General features: G+C 36.6%; 2 protein-coding genes and 1 pseudogene across 2 annotated transcripts; all 3 read right to left on the bottom strand.

The window, feature by feature from the left end:
- Positions 1 to 492: 492 nt before the first annotated feature.
- LOC110689485 lies at positions 493 to 2,226 on the bottom strand. The gene is made up of 2 exons (XM_021866271.1): positions 1,611 to 2,226; positions 493 to 1,271 (listed from the first exon to the last, which is right to left on the bottom strand). The coding sequence occupies exons 1-2, from the start codon at positions 2,224 to 2,226 to the stop codon at positions 493 to 495; spliced, it is 1,395 nt and encodes a 464-aa protein (XP_021721963.1).
- A 2,249-nt stretch (positions 2,227 to 4,475) lies between these two features.
- On the bottom strand, positions 4,476 to 5,604 carry LOC110689558 (11 kDa late embryogenesis abundant protein-like). The gene has a single exon (XM_021866331.1). It carries the CDS (start codon positions 5,317 to 5,319, stop codon positions 4,771 to 4,773), a length of 549 nt encoding a protein of 182 aa, XP_021722023.1. The 5' UTR covers positions 5,320 to 5,604; the 3' UTR covers positions 4,476 to 4,770.
- Positions 5,605 to 11,071: 5,467 nt separating this feature from the next.
- On the bottom strand, positions 11,072 to 12,400 carry LOC110689484 (annotated as a pseudogene).
- Between the last annotated feature and the right edge of the window lie 7,016 nt (positions 12,401 to 19,416).

Below are 19,416 nucleotides of genomic sequence, written 5' to 3'. Positions count from 1 at the left end.
AACCTTTCCATGCAAATCACATACAAATAAGGGGACAATGGGTCTCCTTGGGGAATTCCACGACTTGGACTAAAGGCCTCTGTTGGCTCACCGTTCCAAAGGACCTTAAGCTTAGCCGAGTTAATGCATTTCATAATAATTTCTACCATAAGCATAGGAATTCTCAATTCCATGAGTGATTCACGGATAAAATCCCATCTCAAGCGGTCATACGCCTTTTCAAAGTCTATTTTAACCGCCATATAAGCTTTTCCACTTTGCTTCTTTCTCATTGTATGAATCATCTCTTGCACGATCAAAATATTATCTGTGATTTGCCTTTTAGGAACAAAGCTGCATTGGGTCGGGGAGATAAGAGATGGAAGAACAGGTTTTAGCCTATTTACAATCACCTTAGTCCCAATCTTGTAGATGATATTAAATAGACCAATAGGTCTAAATTGATTTGCTTTTTGAGGCACACCCATCTTCGGTATGAGAACTAAGTACGCATCATACATTCAAACCTTCTGGAAAGTCCTTTTCATCTAAGATGTCGGTAATCAGCCTTGTTACACTTGGTTTAACAACTTCCCAATACTTTTGGTAGAAAAGTGGTTGGAAGCCATCCGGACCCGGAGCCTTAAAGGCTTTCATCGACATTAAAGCTTTCTTGATTTCACATTCCGCACAGGGTCTGGTAAGAACACTCCAATCATATTCCCCTATAGAAGGAAAACCATCTTGAAGTAACCTATGCCCAATAAATTCTCGCTGCTCCTCTTGAAAAAGGGACTTCCAATAATCAACCACTAAAGATTTTACTGCATTCAGTTCAGTAATCCATTCCCCTGCCGCATTTTGAAGTGTATCAATACGGTTACAGCGCCTTCTAATAATGGTAGAAAGGTGAAAATATTTTGTGTTTCGATCCCCATCACATATAGCATCCATTCTTGATTTTTGAAACCAAATAGTTTCTTCTTGATCTAGAACCTCTTCAAGCTGTTTACGAAGGTTGATATCCATCTTAATGAGATGTGGATAATTACCTTTTGCGAGTTCGCGCTGTGTCCCAGCCAACCGAGCTAAAAGCTCCTCTTTTTTACGAAAAATATTATGAAAAATGTCACGATTCCAAGCACTCAACTTCCCAGCAAACTCGACTAAAAATTGGACAATTGGTACATCATTTTTCCAATTCTCAATCACAAAATTCTCAAAGGCATCATGATGGAGCCACACAGCTTGAAATCGAAAGGGCTTAGTAGCAATCGGGATTGGAGGAAACCCTGTGGTACTAATTAAGATTGGGAAATGATCAGACGTGGTTCTTGGAAGGTTACGCAGAGCCCCCTTAGCAAACCGTAATCTCCACTCTTCATTAATAAGACCTCTGTCAAGTAGGGCTGGCAAACCCTGACCCGATACGAAAACCCGACCCGAACCCGACCCGAAGTTACTGAGAGAGACCCGAACCCGACCTGAACCGAACCCGAATAACCCGAATTCGACCCCATTTGACCCAAATTTCATATTTCGTAATAATATTAAGTTTTACACTATTTTTAATAGTTTCTAAGTATAACCCGAAATCGACCCGAAATCTGACCCGAACCCGACCTGCTGACCCGAATTGCCACCCCTACTGTCAAGTCTAGCTGACTTAAAAGTGTCAGGGGAGTTGCCTCTAAACCAAGTATGATCTGGTCCCGAGCAACCCATATCTATGAAGCGATTATTCTCAATCCAATTCGAGAACTCATTACAGCGTCGAAGCATCTCAGACCCGCCATTCCCATTCCTCTCCGATAGACTCACAGTATCATTAAAGTCCCCCGCCATCATCCACGGACCACTAAAAGAATCTTTAATTCTTTCCAATTCACGCCAAAGATCCTTCCTAAGAGCACTATTTGGGCTTGCATAAATTGCAGAGAAGAGCCAGGGGGTCTCTCCATTCTTGGAGATAAGGATAGTCAGATGCTGTGAGTGATTTCCATATGGAGTAACTGAAATTTCCTCACTTTTCCAAAATAACCAAATCCCACCACTAAAGCCTTGAGCTTCAACTCTCAGTTGTCCCGAGAAATTGATTTTTTCACAAATTTTATCCGCATCTACACCACTCATATGAGTCTCAACAAGAGCCATTATTGAAGGTCTATTAATTCGAACAATCTCTCGGATTGCCGAAAGCTTATTTCCAACACCTTGAACATTCCACACAAGAACTTTAATAGACATATTAAACATATGAGGAATAGGATACATATCATACACATTCAATGGAATGTTAGGCAGACATCGAACGAACTCCTCTCTCAGAGCTATCATCGGGCCAGCCGTCTCTAGTGGAAGTTGAAACGTAGCCATCAAGTCCGGTGGGTTGTGCGCCGGAGGAAGGTACGCTGTCACTTGAAGCTCCACTTTTTTCGCCAGAGGATGAAATGTCGCCATCACTGGGCCCTCCATCGGGCTGTCCACAAACGTTTCGAACATTGGTGGAATCCTGACCTCTAGGGTGATTGGTACATTGAGTGCCATGGCTATGGTCTAACAGCTTATCTAAGCAATAATTCTCCTCTCCACTATGGTTGCGCAGTTCCACAGGTGTAGAAGAGGCAACTTCAATAAAATTCTCCTTACCAGTCAGTGGATTTGAAGAATTTAGGGAGGACAGAGGATTTGGAAGATCCTTTTTCTTAAAAATTTTATTCCCCGTAGGATTTAGCTTCCTATTATATGGAGAAAGAGGGATACGGGGGATATTCTTATCTTTTTTATTAGATAAAGAAATCCTTTCCTTAATAGAATTATCTTTTCCAATCTTCAAATTAAGATTATTTTCCTCCAAATTATTCCTCTTGACTTGCAATAAACTTCCCAAATCAACTGTTGACTCAACCATATTGATATCCTCATCTACAATCGATGAAGGCACATATGCAATAGCATCCTTGTCTCTAAGTTCCCTATCATCCCCAAGATCATTAGCTGACTCCGAAACATGAGAAGCTTCCATTTCCATATCAACTGTTTTATTTCTACTTAGAACTTCACCATGACTAGATTCGTCAGGCAACACCTCCTGTTGAAGTACTTCAAATTGTGATCCTCCCTTCTTAACTGGTTCATTCGACACCTGAACTGGCACAGCATTCTTGACTATGTGAGACTTAGGAGTACTTTTAGTAGCCTTATTGTCCTTGACATGCCTGTCATATTTCCCTCCCTTCTGCCCTTGATTATGTCTTCTATTAGTTCTCTGAACCAACATCCAAGCCCCATATTTGTAAGTTTCCTCAGGCCTATTCACAAAACTGCTATTTCCTACCCCTCCGTTCTCAGCATTGTCAGTAGAACTATCCTTATCACCCCCTAATTGTACTGACTTATCCCCATTAGAGGTTGTACATTCCTCCTCTTTATGCCCAAGCTTTCCGCATTTAAAACAAATCATTCTAAGCCCTTCATATTGGACTTTCCACACCTTCCCATTCAATCTAAACTTCGACAATAAGGGTTTTGACAAATCAACCTCAATACTAAATCGAACAAATTGCCCTCGATCTTTCGACTCGGTATTCTTATCAATCCGAATAACCTTCCCTAACTTGGATCCAATGGTATGCAGAAATTGCCTATCAAAGTACTCCACAGACAATTGAGGGATTCTCACCCACGCTGTCAGATTTTTGATCGGTTCTCCATCCGGGACAAAGTTAGGGATCCATTTTCGGATAGTTAGATAGTTGTCACCGATAACCCATGGTCCCTGTGTGAGCACAAAGTCATAATCCGCCATATTGTTAAACCTAACAATATAATAGGCATACCCAACATCTGTAAGGGCAATGTCGCCCTTCAAATTCCACTTCATTCGAAGTTTTTTCACCAGCAGATCATAACTAAGTCTCCTATCGAAAAGCTTAATTATCAGCGCATTTCTCCATGGTTCCCTTAGTCGTCTTTTCTCCTCTTTGGTTAAAAGGATAGTTGGGCACCCCTCCTCATCAGAGTCACACTCTAGAGGAACATCATCATCAGAAGACCAATCATCATATTCCTTATCATTTTCAAACAGCGGATTGGACCTCTGGCTCGCACTTCCAGCAGCCTTCACAAAGGAAATTGGGTTAGGAACCCTAGATTCATTAGGACCCGACGATGGGTTAACAGCAGCCTCCAAAGGAGAATCCATGTCTACATCCTGATTAAAATCATCCGTCTGATATTCAATTCTTTTACACTTTTTATTAGATCTCTGAAGGAGATCTGCTTCTTCGCTCGCGCTCACTCTCACCCATGAAACTTGTTGCTTATATAAAAAATTAATTACTGGAGTTTTATTCTGACATAGTTTAGAACTTGGCTCAACTACACATGTCCAAAATCAACAAACTTACAAAACCTATTCACCTTAAAACTTTTATTGTGCATTACATTACAAATCAAAGTAGCAAATTAAAGCAATTAGAACAATCAAGTCGAGCTGAGTGAAATGACTCTAAATTTCAAAACTAACATAGGTGGTGATGGATTAATGAATTACAAGCCAAAGGAAACCTTTTTTTTTTTTTTTTTTTTTTTTTTTCTCTATTTTATTTCATACCAAAAACAACAATAGAAAACATAATACTCAGTATTATGCTAGATAAACATCAAAATACATACCTAAATACACCAAACATTAATTAAAAAGCATGAAAACGTGACACACCTCTTCTAAAAATACAAGAAAATGTCACTCACACCACACCACACTATGAAAAACAACTACCTAGCTAATCAAACATTATATCCGGTCCCGGTGTTAGCCCCTCCACCAGTTTGCCGATTTGTGGCCGCGGTCCTAGCCCCCCTACCAATAGGGTGAGCCCCAACAGCATGAGTCCCTTGCTCAACAAACCCACCGGCAGGCTCACCAGTACCATGTCCGGGCATAGCGGACATCTGGTGAGTCCCGGTGGGGAGACCAGTAGTACCAGTGGTGGAGTGAGTGTGAGACCCAGTAGTAGTGGTGGTAGTATGAGTACCACCACTACTACCAAATAAACCGGTTCCAGTTCCAGTTCCGGTATTTCCTGCAGCAGCAGTCTTGGCATTCTTCTCCGCAGCATTATGGCTCATAGCCTGCTGCTTATGAAGCTCGGCCTCGGTCAAGCGCTCCTGCTTCCTCTCGGTGGCCAAGGCTTTGTCGTACTCATCATTGGCTTTCATTTTATCGACCTTCTCTTGCATAGTCGCCTTCGTCTTGTCCATCCCTGATTTCGCCGACGCCGCGATGTTCGCGGTCGTCTCCTTGACGGACTCCACTGCTTTCTTTCCTGTCTGCATCTTGGATTTGGATCAAATTAACTGCCTGAAAATTATCGCACTCTTTGATCTATTTTTTTTTTTTGTGTTACAACGACGTTTAGGTATATTATGAGCTTTCTTTTTATGGTTGTGAAATTGGTATTGTTATGACTAAATAAGGTAAGATGGTTGTCCTTATATAATGGGGTTATTAGGAAGTGTAAAAGGGACACGTGTTGGGTTACATGAAGGTTAGAACTAGAGAGCTCCACGTGTTAAAGTACGTGTTGAGCTAAGGAAGTTGTTATGCACTTGTTAGATTTCTATTCCTCTTTTAGAGCTTTAATGGATATGTATCAATGTATGTATATGTATTAACGTGGGCAACTTGGCTTAGGAGTTTGGGTTTTTATTGTTCTTTCTTTGCTTCAAACTACACCGTGCATGGGTTGGATCGGAGCATGGAAGGAAAGTGTACATTTATTTGTTTCCTGTTTGTAGTGATATGCTTATACGAATAAGAGCTTCAATGAGATAATTGTTAGAGATTTAGTGAAGTCTTTGTAATAGGTGTGTCATTGAAGGTAGTCCTATATTAACACATAATACCTTCGTTAATTATTATGTGTAATTTTGGGATATTATTTGTGAGATATAAAATATTTTAAAGTTACACATAATATTTAACAGAGGTAATATATGAATCTACCTTGATGTTGGGAAGGAAGTATCACATTGGTAGAATAGAAAATATTATATAGTTTTTCAGCCATAATTATTTACTAATAACAATAATACATCATTGATAACTGTTATTTCATCCACAAACTAGATTTAGGACCTGTTCTTTTCACCTTATTTTCAGTTTAGTTCAATTCAGCTTATTTTCAATTCAGTTCAATTCAGCTCCAATAACTTCAGTTCAGTTTAGTAAATAAGAACAGACTCTTAGTGCTCCTATCTATAGACCACGATGACCTTTTGGTGAGTTATATAATCTTTTTTAGATACATAGATTCTAGACATGTTTTAACATAAAGTAATATTATAAATTTATAATAGATGGGTTTTTTAATTTATTTTTTAAGCTAGATATAGGAAAAAACTAGATTAGAATTGTCTTCTCATTTCTCACAAAATCGTGCCCTATCCTATTTTGTAGTAAAAAAATATAAAAACTTGTTACCCAACAATAAATCAGGGCCTGTTCCGATTGATTGAACTCAGCTGAACTGAACTGAACTGAGCTGAACTGAACTGAACTGAACTTATTAATTAGTGATTTTTAACTACGGATTAGTGGTCTTTGATTATTTATTGATTATTTATTACTATACATATGTGTATATACAAATGTACATATTATTATTATTATTATTATTATTAATTATTGATTATTATTATTATTATTATTATTATTATTTATTGATTATTATTATTATTATTATCATTGTTATTATTATTATTATTATTATTATTATTATTATTTATTGATGATTATTATTATTATTTATTGATTATTATTATTAGTATTATTATTTCAATTTTTATTGATGATTATTATTATTATTATTATTATTTATTACTTATTGATTATTATTATTATTATTATTATTATTATTATTATTATTATTATTATTATTATTATTATTATTATTATTATTATTATTATTATTATTATTATTATTATTGTTGTTGTCGTCGTCGTCGTCGTCTTCGTCGTTGTAATAAGAGCTTAAAAGAATGAAATTTGGCTTTATATCATTAGCAATATTATTAGACGTAAATTAAGAGTTGAACTGAACTGAACTGAACTGAACTAAACTGAACTGAACTGAATTTCAACGAAAGAGAACAGACCCTCAGTATATATCTTAATGGGTCGGAGTAGATATCCTAACGAGTCGGAGTAGAGTAATCCAGAGACACAATATAATTTGTTGATCGGTTTCTGTTAGGAATTGAAAGATGTATTGATAAAGGCCAAGAAGGAATCCAAGATGAATGATGATCTTGATAGATAGATTGTGAATAATACTCAAATACTTAAAGTGAGAGGATAACAAATATGTAAAATACAGTCGAGTGATGATAAACTCTAACTGTTTAAGTTACCAAGACAATCTTAAGGGAGGACAAGGTTAAATTAAAGTCTTGGCCAAAATACGGTTGTAAGAGTTAGAAAGCATGCATATGTTAATATTTTAAAGGATTGTGAAGGTAGGTTTGGAATAATATGATATCGATCCGATTTCGTTAATACGTGTAGATAATTTTAATCAAGACGTGGCGCACGCAGCTGATTAACTGATCCTTTACTTTTTGTATCAGAAAATATTATCATGGCTATGTATGTCAGGTTTGTATTTTGGAGTTTGCAGCCGTACATATCTATCTATTTATGGCATTTTTCCCTTCAATTGCATGGCTGTCCCAATTAGGATTTTACACGATATTATGTGCCAAATCGATGAATATTATAAGTTGTTGATCCTTGGGTCTATAATCTCTTTACAGTGCGTTTTTGGTGTGGCGAGGTGTGTGCCACATCACTAACCCCTCTAGTAATCCCTCAAATAACCCCACTTAAGTAATCTTTCAAGTAACTCATCAATAATGGAGGGATCTAATTTATTAAAGGGAGAAGGAAAATAGATCTTTTCAATTTCTCCATGCATTAGATATCCAAAAAAGGATGGTTCACCACGTCTTATCTTGTGTGTGTATTTGTTTTTAGAGAGCCATAACGGCGAATAATGAGAATCAATCCCATAATTCCTTGAAATAGGAAGGGAAGCTTTAACCACTTGAGACATCCCTCACACAATTTCCATTTCTCTCGCTCTATCTAAACACAATGCGTCTTAGTTTGTATTTAGGCCATGAATTGTGTGTATGGACATAAATTAGATTTAACTAGTCTTCTAGCCTGTGTAATGCACGGGTTGTTTATAGATATATATATAATACAAATTTTTATTTTACAATATATTTTTATTGGAAAACAAATAGCTTATGAAGGAGAAGAAGGGGTGAAAAATGAATGTAATTGTAGAAGATATTAAGTTGGGAAAAGTGAACCATGCAAACAACATTCATACATGTATTTATTTAAAGTGTTTTTTTTTGGCGTTGGTGAAAAATAAAATAAACATGTGACTTGATGGGGATAATGGTTTGTGTTTTTAAATGCTAAGTATAGACTAAGTATAGATATAGATATAGATTATCCTACGATGACTATATTTTATCACATCTAGATCTACCTTAATACATCAATATTCATTTAAAAAAACCCCTTATATATCAATAAAATAATACCCTCTTCGTGTTTAAATATAATTGTTACACTTACCAATATTGCGATCATATTTTAATAAGTGTTATACTTTTTTTTTGTTGGCAAAAAACTATATTTTAATACTAGTTTTGTGCCCCGTGCGATGCCCGGTTTGTTTATTAAATTTTGAGATAAATTTTAAATCTTTATTCAAATTTCAAAATATATATATCTCTAATACAAAATTAGTTTGGAATTGATGTGCTTTTGTAACAATTTAAACTATGTAGTACGCATGTAAATGATTAATAATAATATTGGTATTTTTTGTAGAGTTATAATCTAATATGTTTTTTTTTTTGAATAAAATTATAATTCAATTTATACATATGAAATGGAGTTATAATCTAATATTTTTTTAGGATAAAATTATAATTCAATTTAGGATTTTTTTGTGAAAAACTACCTTTTATATACAACTTTTTGTGAAAAACTACCTTTTAAAAAAATTGTTGTAAATGACTACCTCTTTTTTAAAAAATGTTGTAAAAGACTACCTATTACCGGAATCTGGTCGTTGACTTTTTTTGCCGGCGTTGACTAAGTCATGTGAGTAGCACGTGCCCTTTAATGACCCTTTTCCCACCCATTTTCCCCCAAATTTCACGAATTCCTCCCATTCAGCCCCTTTTTGTAACCTTAGAACCCTAATTTCTCGATTTCTTCTCCAATTCAGACCCAATCTGTTGAATTTCCTTCCAATTATTGTAATTTTTCCTTAAATCCATGTTTATCTTGCTTAATTTGTGCAAACCCCCTTTTCAATTGTTGGGTATATGCGAAAATTGAATGTTTAAAGCAATTGTGTTTTTATGAATTGATCTGATTGCGATTGTGAATATGATGCAGGTGTGATGGCTTTTCCTTCCAGAGACTAGTGCAATTGTAGTTTGAATTTAGGGAAGTTTGAAGTTTGTGAGAGGAATTTACAATAATTAATTTTTGAATTTGATTGTTGTTAGTGTACCGTGGTTGGGATGGTGGTTAGTATGGCTGCTACTTGCAGCTTAATGGTGTGAATTGGTGTTATTGTTGGTGGCGTCAAGAGGTAGAGATAGAGGGTGGTGGTGCGGTGATGGCGTGGGAATGTGTGTTGCTACGAGAAAGGGAAGATGCTACTGTGAGGATCGCGGTCTTGCGAAGTAGTGTGGGCTTGGATTTCGACAGGCTGGAGGTGGTTTCAAGTGGGGTTGTGTTGGTTTTGGGATGCGTGAGGGTGTAGGCCGGGGTGTTTATTTTGAGGTGGGTTGAGGTGTTGTGGTGGTGGTGTAGATGGTGGTGCATAGAAAAAAAAGAAAAAAAAAAGGTCATGTGACTGACACATGGGTGGTCAACGCCGGCGACAAAAGTCAACGACTAGATTCCGGTAATAGGTAGTCTTTTACAATATTTTTTAAAAATTAGGTAGTCATTTACAACAATTTTTTTAAAAGGTAGTTTTTCACAAAAAGTTGTATATAAAAGGTAGTTTTTCACAAAAAAATCCTTCAATTTATACGTATGAAATATTGGTATTTCATCGAAAATAAAACTCTCAACTAACAGTTTTATTCTAAAATTCTATCCAAATTTGATTGAAAATAGAAATCTAAACTAACTAATTTATTTTATGAAGTCTATCTAAGTATATCCAACGTGGCACAACATTTGGCGAAAAGGCACGACACTTGGCGAAAAGTTGAAATGTCATTGTTTCGTGACCTGACTAAAAGTTTAGCTTTATATATTAGTTTTATGATATGATTAGGAGAAAGATAAAACTGGATTTAACCTTGTATCTTTCTCCTTTTTTTTAAAAAAAAAACCTTGTATCTTTCTCCTTTCATGGTTTATATCCAAATTCATTACTCCCTCCGTGTTTTTTTTAAGTGTTACACTTCCCATTTCCGGCCATGTTTTTTTAAGTGTTACACTTCATTTTTTGACAAAAAGTTATATTAAAATATTATATCTCTCTCCACTCATTGTCCCCACCCAAACCCATGGCCACTACTACTTTTTTATTATATCTTTCCTCTCACATTCATTACTTTTCAATCAACTATTAACTCCACTATCTTTCTTTTACAAATTTTTAATACTTTAACTACCCCACTTACCTTTTATTTTATTTAAGTCAATTAAATTGCCTAAAACTATGTGCCGGTCAAACTTACCTCTTATTTTTCCCCCCTCTAAAATTCATTATTTTTCAATAAGCTATTATCCCCACTATCTTTGTCTTACAATTTTTTAATACTCTAACTATACCTAATCACCTCTTATTTGACTTAAGTCGATAAATTATCAAATTAAAAACTATGAGCCAGTTAAAATATAACACTTATTAATGCAAGGGAGAGTATAAAATAACATACAAGTCAATAAAATATTATGTATGTGCTACCTATGTTACTATAATGAAGTTTCTATCTCTTAGAAGTCAACGATAATACAAAGTATATAGTACCTTCATGGCAATGGTGGATCCATACGACGTCGTGCATCAACAACAATTAATAAGGTGGTAGTGTCCTCATCCTTGAGCTCTCGTGCCTTGCAAATACATCTCCATACATAAGCCGTTATAAACTTATAACTTCAAATGGACTATATGGACGACTTAATTTTCTGTTGTTGCTATTATTAGCAGCTTCTTTGAGACGTTCAATTTCATCATTTGTAACAAGTTTGAAAATTGGAGTCACATTATCACCCTTTTTGCCTATACCAACTTGCCTAAAATGTTTCATGCTTCCACCATCATCAATTTCCCTTGTTATGGATCCATCTACATCATCTTCGGATTGTAGGATACGCTGATCTAGGAAAGGTGCAACCTCTAAGGGCTCGCCTCGAGCAAGCCTTGCCCATTCCCCAGTAAAATGATATGCCCACCACATGCAAATTTAGTGACTTGCACAACTAATAAAGGAAGGTCTTGAATTGGTAGAAATCACCAAAATCCGCGATTTTCATGGTAGACTCTACTTCAATGAGCTCCGCACCCTTGCAGTACACACGAGCTTAACTCGTCCTCCTCCTATCTATTTCAACCGGCCAGCTAGAGGGTAAAATGTAACCAAGGCCCGACTCAACGAGTTTTTAAGAGTATTGATGACTTTGTTGGTTGATGGATCATACCAATGTTGTTGAATTGGTCTATCATAGAAGTATATATGGTATGCATGTGTAACGACCGAGACATGATCAAGTTCTGCTAAGGGGAAATGGCCATTGAATGTTGGTTCAGCTGGTTTAACTATGTGTTTAGAAATATTTTTAGTTCCATTTTTGCTACACCATTGTCTATTTTATATTACATTTGTTTCTTATTATTTGCAACGATTAGATATTTTCTACTAACACTTTATGTCAAATCGTTGCAAACAATATGAAACGGAGGTAGGTAATTTTTGTAATTTTTATTATTGTATGTGATGTACAAGTACAACCCTCTATTAAATATTCCTTCATCAATATATACTTATTTCCCTCAATCCAACAGAAAAAATTTACACCCCCAATCATTTACTCTATATACGCGCACACAAACTTAGGGCCTGTTCACATTTACTTAATTTTAGTTCAGTTCAGCTCTAATTAGTTCAGTTCAGTTCAACTCCTAATTTTCATCTCTCATAAAATATTCATTTCAACTGAGTTCAGTTCAGCTCCAATCAGTTCAATTCAATTCAATTCAGTTCAGCTCCAATCAGTTCACTTCAGCTCAGTTCAATAAATGTGAACAGACCCTTAAGAGGATACTCGTAATAATTTCAGGATAGCTGGAAACCGCATTGTATAAATGTGTTGAATAAGAACTCCCAGGAGCGGTATTAGATGGATCTGTAGAGAAACTGATGAGGGGACCATCATTGGGAGAGGTGGACTCTTTGTTTTATCACTACTAGAAAACAGGCTAATTCTGACGGATTCGTTCTGACGGATGTATAATTCCGTCGTAAATTTCGAAATTTCCGACGGAATTAATTTCCGCCGGAAATTTACAACGGATTTAAATAATCCGTCGGTAATCCGTCGTAAATTTCCGACGGAATTTAAATACGTCGGAAAATATGTATTTAACGACGGAATTTTCCGTCGTAATTCAAAATTTCCGACGGAATTTAAATCCGTCGGAAATTTTCGACCGAAAAATCTGTCGGAAGACAATTTTTTTTAAAGCCCTTTATTTTATAAACCCTAACCGACACTCTTACCCTTTTATTCCATATGTTCTCTCTCCTCTACTGTGCGCCTCTTTCCCTCTCCTCTCCTCTCTTCTTCTCTGGTAATCTCCTCTACTTGTTCTACCCTCTCCTCATTTCTATCTCCTCTACTTGTTCTACCCTCTCTTCATTTCTATCTCCTCCTTCTCTTTCTATCTCCTCATTTATCTTCTCTTTCTCTGTTTTTTTCGGCGATTGATGTGGTGGCGAGTGGTGTGGCGGCAACGCGGTGGTGCTTCTCAAATATTTCATAAATTAATGGTTTTTTTGGTCAAATTCGACCATAAAAGACTAGATCTAGGCTTTTTTGTGGTCGAATTTGGCCTTTTAAACCAAATTCAACAATTCAAAGCCAATTTGTATTATTGAGGTATGTTTTTCGACATTTTTTTGTTTTGTTTTTTTTTTTCAAATTTTTTTCGGTTGGTGGCGCTGTGGTGGGGGGTGACTGGTGCCGTGGTGGGTTTTTTTTGTTTTCATTTTTTTAAAATTATTTTTGGGTGGCTGGTGTTTTTAGGTGGGTGGGTTTGGGTGGGTTCGATTAGGGGGTTGGGTTAGGTTGGTGGGTGGGTTCGATTAGCGGGTCGGTTAGGTGGGTAGGGGTTCTGGTGGGTGGTGGATCGGGTTAGGGTTATAGTGGGTGTGGGTGGTGGATCGGGTTAGAGGGGGCTGGTGAAACGGGTTAGAGGTGGGCTGTGGGTGTGAGTGGTGGATCGGGTTAGGGTCTGGTGGTGGGGGGTGGTAGCTGGGTGTGTGGTGTGTCTGGTCGGTTTTAGGTGGGTGGGTGAGGGTTGGTTTTAGGTGTTGGAGGGTGGATCTGGGTTAGTTTTTGTTTAGGTGGTCGGTGGTGGTTCGCTTAGGGTGGCCGGTGGTGGTTATGACGGATATTTTAGGAGTTTTTGTATTTAATTTGTTGCGGTGGAGGTGGCGGTTTAGCGGTGGTGGCTGATGGTGGTGGGGGTGGTGCGGGCTTTTTTTTGGTTTTTTTAAAAGGATTTTCCGACAGAATTTCCGTCGGAAATTTCCTACGGAATCATTTTCCGTCGGAAATTTCCGACGGACTTTTCCGTACCTTGAAAACCTCTTCCGATGCTAAAATTCGTCGGAATTTCCGTCGAAAAAGTGTTTCTGACGGAAATTCTTTCGGAAAAGGTCGATTTTCCGACAAATACTATTACGACGACACGTTCAGACGGAATTCCGTCAGAAACACCATTTCCGACGGAAAACAGGGTGTTTCCGACGGAATTTTTCCGTCGTAATTAAGCTGTTTTCTTGTAGTGTATGTGAGTACGTCTCCTCTTCATGCAGAACTTAGAGTGAAGAAAATCCTTATAAAATAGGATTCTGTATTTTCTTTTGTATTTGTACATGCTCCTTTACAGCTCCTGTAGGGAATATTTCAAGCATTATCCCTAGCTTGAACCCCACTGAGATCATACACTTAAGTATGGTGGCGTCCAAAGGGAAAGAAGATAGAGCAAAAGAGTCGCCAACAAGTTTTAGGAACTTGTAAACCGTTCACGAGGTGAAGGTTACACCCCTTAACGATCCAGGAGATTGTTAACTCCAATAGGTCTGGAACCATGACTGGTAGTTCGGGGATGAAAGTACAAATCCAACCTAAAAGAGATTGAACCTTCCCTAATAATAGGCCTCTACTTTATTATGATCGTATTCATGTGCGCTTCCTGACTAACATGCAATCAATAGGTTTAACCCTAAACCTGTTTATCTATGTTGGTTGAATTTAATGCACAAATAAATCTATTATTGGCGATCACTTGAATTATAATCAAATTAACCCTGAACAAGATTATTAATTATCTTATTAAGCGTGATTACAAGTACCAATTCCCTTAAAACATGCATAAAAGGTGTGATCAAGTAATAACAATAAATATATAATCAAGCAACATAATAATAATCATAATAATCATAATAATAATAATTATAATCATAGTAATAATCATAATCATGTTCATGTTAAAGCATAAAAATAGTAAGATCCTAAGCATGATACTAACAAGATTAATAACAAACCCTAGCAAGTCACTAAACAACAAAGATCAAATATATAGCCCTAACATGATACTAACATCATAAATATTAGGAAGAACATAAAAGGCATCATACTTTTAATCATACTTGATATTAAAGTTACCATAGACATGATACTATGAAGATCAAAACTCCCTAACATAACATTAGGAATCATAACAACAACCTAAGCATGATTTCTACGTCATAATAACAATGCAAACAATTAAAGCACTTACTTGGATGCCTCGAACCTCTTTCTAATAACAAAATACACACGTTAGTAACTTCAAGGAAAATAGTAAAATTAAAAAATTAAATTAAATAATTGAAATAGAGATTTGGGACCACACCCTCAGAAATTAAAACCTTTCACGTCTAGGGCGAAGGCAACTTCGAATAATGCTAGGTGTATCTAGGTCTTGTGAATGCGGAATTTTTGTAAGAAAGGTAGGTTTAGAAAAGAGAGAGAGAAAAAAGCTTTAGCTTAGAGAGAGTAATTAGAAAACTAGAGAGTTGATGATTGTAGATGAATGAAAACGGAGTTTTTTAGGAGGCTATTTATAGAGAAAATCAGCCAAAAAGATAGAAAAATCGAACCAGAGTTTTGACGCAAAAAACAAAGTTAGCGCCAGACGCTGACATTAGCGCCAGGCGCCAAGCTTAGCGCCTGGCGCTAATGCTGGCATTTGGCGCTAATTAAATTTCTGTTGCGTTTTCTAAAATCAGATAGAATTTAACCATACAAGAGGATAAAATCGTATTTTCCTCAAAAACACTTTTATTCTGTTTAAAACTCTAAAAAGTCAACAAAAGTCAATTTATCAATGCTAATTGGATTAGGAATGAAAAGAACCTTCTAGAAGAGTCTAGAAAACTAAAATCATTTCTAATTGCATTAGGAATGATAAATCCATATTAGGACCTTCCCTAGATCATTGGGTCGCATATAAAGCTCAAATCGGGCCCAGTTTAGTAATTTGGCCATAACTTCCTCAATATTCATTGGAATTGGGCTTATAATATATCGTTGGAAAGTTCTTTTCAAGCCCTATCCAGCTACACTATTATCGGACCCATATCATGGACCAGCCAAATTGGATTGGCTATTTTCTTAAAATAGATTTTTAAAAAACAAAGAGAAAAGAAGAGAAATTAAAACTATCCACAACACTAGACTTTCTACACTTTCACTTCATTCGATTATGATTCGACGTGAAATGTACTCATCACAGGGTTTGGTTTTGGGGAGATACAAATGGGTGTCTACAACTCCATGTCTTCTCTGTTTTTGTACAACTAGCTGTTTTTCTTTGTTTTTTTGTGTATCCTAGGTGTAAGCTTATTAGTGGCTTAGCTTTTGTATATATTGTACAATTCTAGGTTTGCTGATCCCCAAGAGGATTGAGCGCCATTTTCTTCATACACAGAAAACATTCTCCCAAAATATTCATCTGAGAGAAAGGCATATTCAACCTAAAAAACTGAAGCTTTAAACAAAACCCGAGCAAATAGCTCGTTTTCCACATGGTATCAGAGCTACCAGGTTAAAATTTCGCCTGAAAGCTTTAATCTTTTTTCTTCAATTTTTTACCTTCCATTAGTTCAAGATGCCAGAAAATGAGAGTTCTGATGCTCAAATGAACTATCAAGACTCATTGTTTCTGTCACATTCTGATAGTCATGCTGCATCTTTAACTCCAATGCTGTTTGATGGAACAAACTTCATGATTTGGAGTAGGAATGTGAAGCTAGCTCTAGGGGCTAAGAACAAAAGGGGTTTCATTGAAGGCAAGATACCGAAACCAGCAGCAGGGCATAAAGACTACACCAGGTAGGAGAGAAATGACTACATGGTGAGGTGCTGGATTTTTAGATCAATGACTGACTAGGTGGCTGGTGGTTTGAGTCTTGTTCAAACTTCTAAGCAACTATGGGATGAGTTGATTGAGAGGTATTCTGAGAGAAATATACCCCTCCTGTATTAGCTCAAGAAGGATCTTGGAAATCTTGAACAAGGTGATATGTCAGTAGGTGATTACTACTGTAAGTTGAAGAAGCTTTGGGATGAAATTTACAATATTGAGGCAATACCAGAATGCACTTGTAGGATAATGGTAAAATGTACATGTAATATGTACAAGAAGATACTAGCAATAGTTGAAACAAATAGGGTCATTCAATTTCTGATGGGTTTGAATAGAGGATATCAAAATATCAGAGAGAATATTCTCGTGGTGGATCCTCTCCCTAGTGTTAACAAAGCCTTCCACTTAGTGCAACAAACTGAAAAACAGAAGAAAGTGTCTGGTGATATGCAAGAGATAGCATAAGCTTCAGCATTTCAACTTCAGAGGGAGTCTAGAGGACATCCTCCAGCAAAACAGAATGAGAATAGGTATCAGAAAAGAGATGCAAAGAAACCTAGATCTGATGTTGTTTGTGACCATTGCAAAAAGAAGGGTCATGAAAGGTCTGGGTGCTTTGAAATCTATGGGTTCCTTGACTGGTATGAGGGAAAGAGAACTGCAGCAAATACTAGGAAGCTTGAGGATGAGATCAATTCTCCCTTAGATGAAGATGAATATGATGCAGGAACAGGTTCCAGCAGCAAGGCAGATGAAGGTATGATTTCTGCAGTTGTGAAGGAAGTAATGAGAGCTCTTTAAGAAAAACAAGGAACAGGAAATGATCACTCAAAAAAATGCCATGAGAAATTTTGCAGGTATTATCTCCTTTTCAAATGTGGCTAGTATTCATGAAAAATTTGATTGCAATTCTTGGATTATTGACTCTGGGGCATCTGATCACATGGCTGGGAATAAGAGGTTGTTTTGTGACTTGAGAAAACTGTCCAGACCTGTTAAGGTGATATTACTAGATGGGTCAATAAAGGAAGTGGTTCAAATAGGAACTGTAAAATTTAGACCTAAGATTGTTCTCTATGATGTTCTGTTTCTTCCTGAGTTCAAGAACAACTTATTATCTTTGTGCAAGATAATAAGGTGCAGCAACATCAAAGTGATTTTTGATCAAAATGGGTGTGTTTTTTAGGACCCTATCAGTGAAGAGTGTCTGACTTTTGGGAAGATTACAAATGATATATACAAGTTTAATTTGAGCAAGGAGTTAAGAAGCAACAAATCAACCAACAAGACTGTCTTAACAACAAGTTTGGTAAATAACTCTGAGTTTTTGGCTTGTAATAATACAGTGACTCTAGATGTTATGCATACTAGACTTGGGCATGGATATTTGTCTAAGATGAAACACTTAGATTTTTGTAATTGCAAATCTGTTAAAAGTTTTTGAAAGTTGGGACTTGTTTCTCATCATCAAGTCTAACTTGAGGAGGGGATGAAGAAAATCCTTATGAAATAGGATTCTGTATTTTCTTTTGTATTTGTACATGCTCCTTTACAGCTCCCTGTCTTCTCTGTTTTTGTACAGCTAGCTGTTTTTCTTTTTCTTTTTTTGTGTAGCCTAGGTGTAAGCTTATTAGTGGCTTAGCTTTTGTATATATTGTACAATACTAGGTTTGCTGATCCCCAAGAGGATTGAGCGCCGTTTTCTTCATACACAGAAAACATTCTCCCAAAATATTCATCTGAGAGAAAGGCATGTTCAACCTAAAAAACTGAAGCTTTAAACAAAACCCGAGCAAATAGCTCGTTTTCCACATAGAGGGATCCTTTTGGCGTTGGAATGGTGTCATGCAAACCACCTACAAGAAATCCAGGTGAAAACAGATTGCCAGCTTGCGATACAATTCCTAAGATCACCATCAACAGGGCCGGTACAATTGCATCATCTCTTAAAGGAAATTCGCTTGACGGGTAGTCTATTTATGTTTTGTAATATTACTACCTCCGTTAAATATTATTTGCAACGATTAGACATTTTTTTCTCTAATTTACGTCAAATCGTTGCAAATAATATGAAATGGAGGTAGTATTTATGTTTCTAGACAGGTCATGCAAGATGCCCATGGCTTAGCAGTCCAAGCTAGGAATTGAGGCACCTGCTGACCTTAGGTGTTTGCTTAGATCCTGTCAATATATATATATATATATACATATATATATATATATATATATTCAGTACATTAACTTCATTTCTTTTTCTGTGTGTAAGCACTAGTAGAATAAACGTAATGGCAAGCGGTTCAAACCCCCTAATGGGAAGCGGTTTTGAACCGCATGCCATTGGAGGGGCTTGCCATTAGCCTTTTAAATGACAAACGGTTCTGAACCGCTTGCCATTTGTAGTGAAAGGGCAGCGGTTTTGGCGCAAAACCGCTGCCCATTATGGGTATAATTTTTATTTATTTTTTTAGTTTTTTCAATTAAATTGAAACACAAATATAATATATGCAAAAACATTAATATTTTTATTAATTAATTGTTTAATATTACATTTTCATAAAAAAAATACAAGTATTAAAATGGATGCTGCTGTTGTTCACCAACCGTGCACACCACCAGCCACGCGCACCACCAGCCGCACGCACCACCAGCCGTACGCGCCACCAGCCGCGCGCGCTAC

Source organism: Chenopodium quinoa, unplaced genomic scaffold, assembly GCF_001683475.1.
Source record: "Chenopodium quinoa cultivar QQ74 unplaced genomic scaffold, ASM168347v1, whole genome shotgun sequence".
NCBI lineage: Eukaryota > Viridiplantae > Streptophyta > Magnoliopsida > Caryophyllales > Amaranthaceae > Chenopodium > Chenopodium quinoa.
This window is presented reverse-complemented; position numbering and strand designations above follow the sequence as displayed.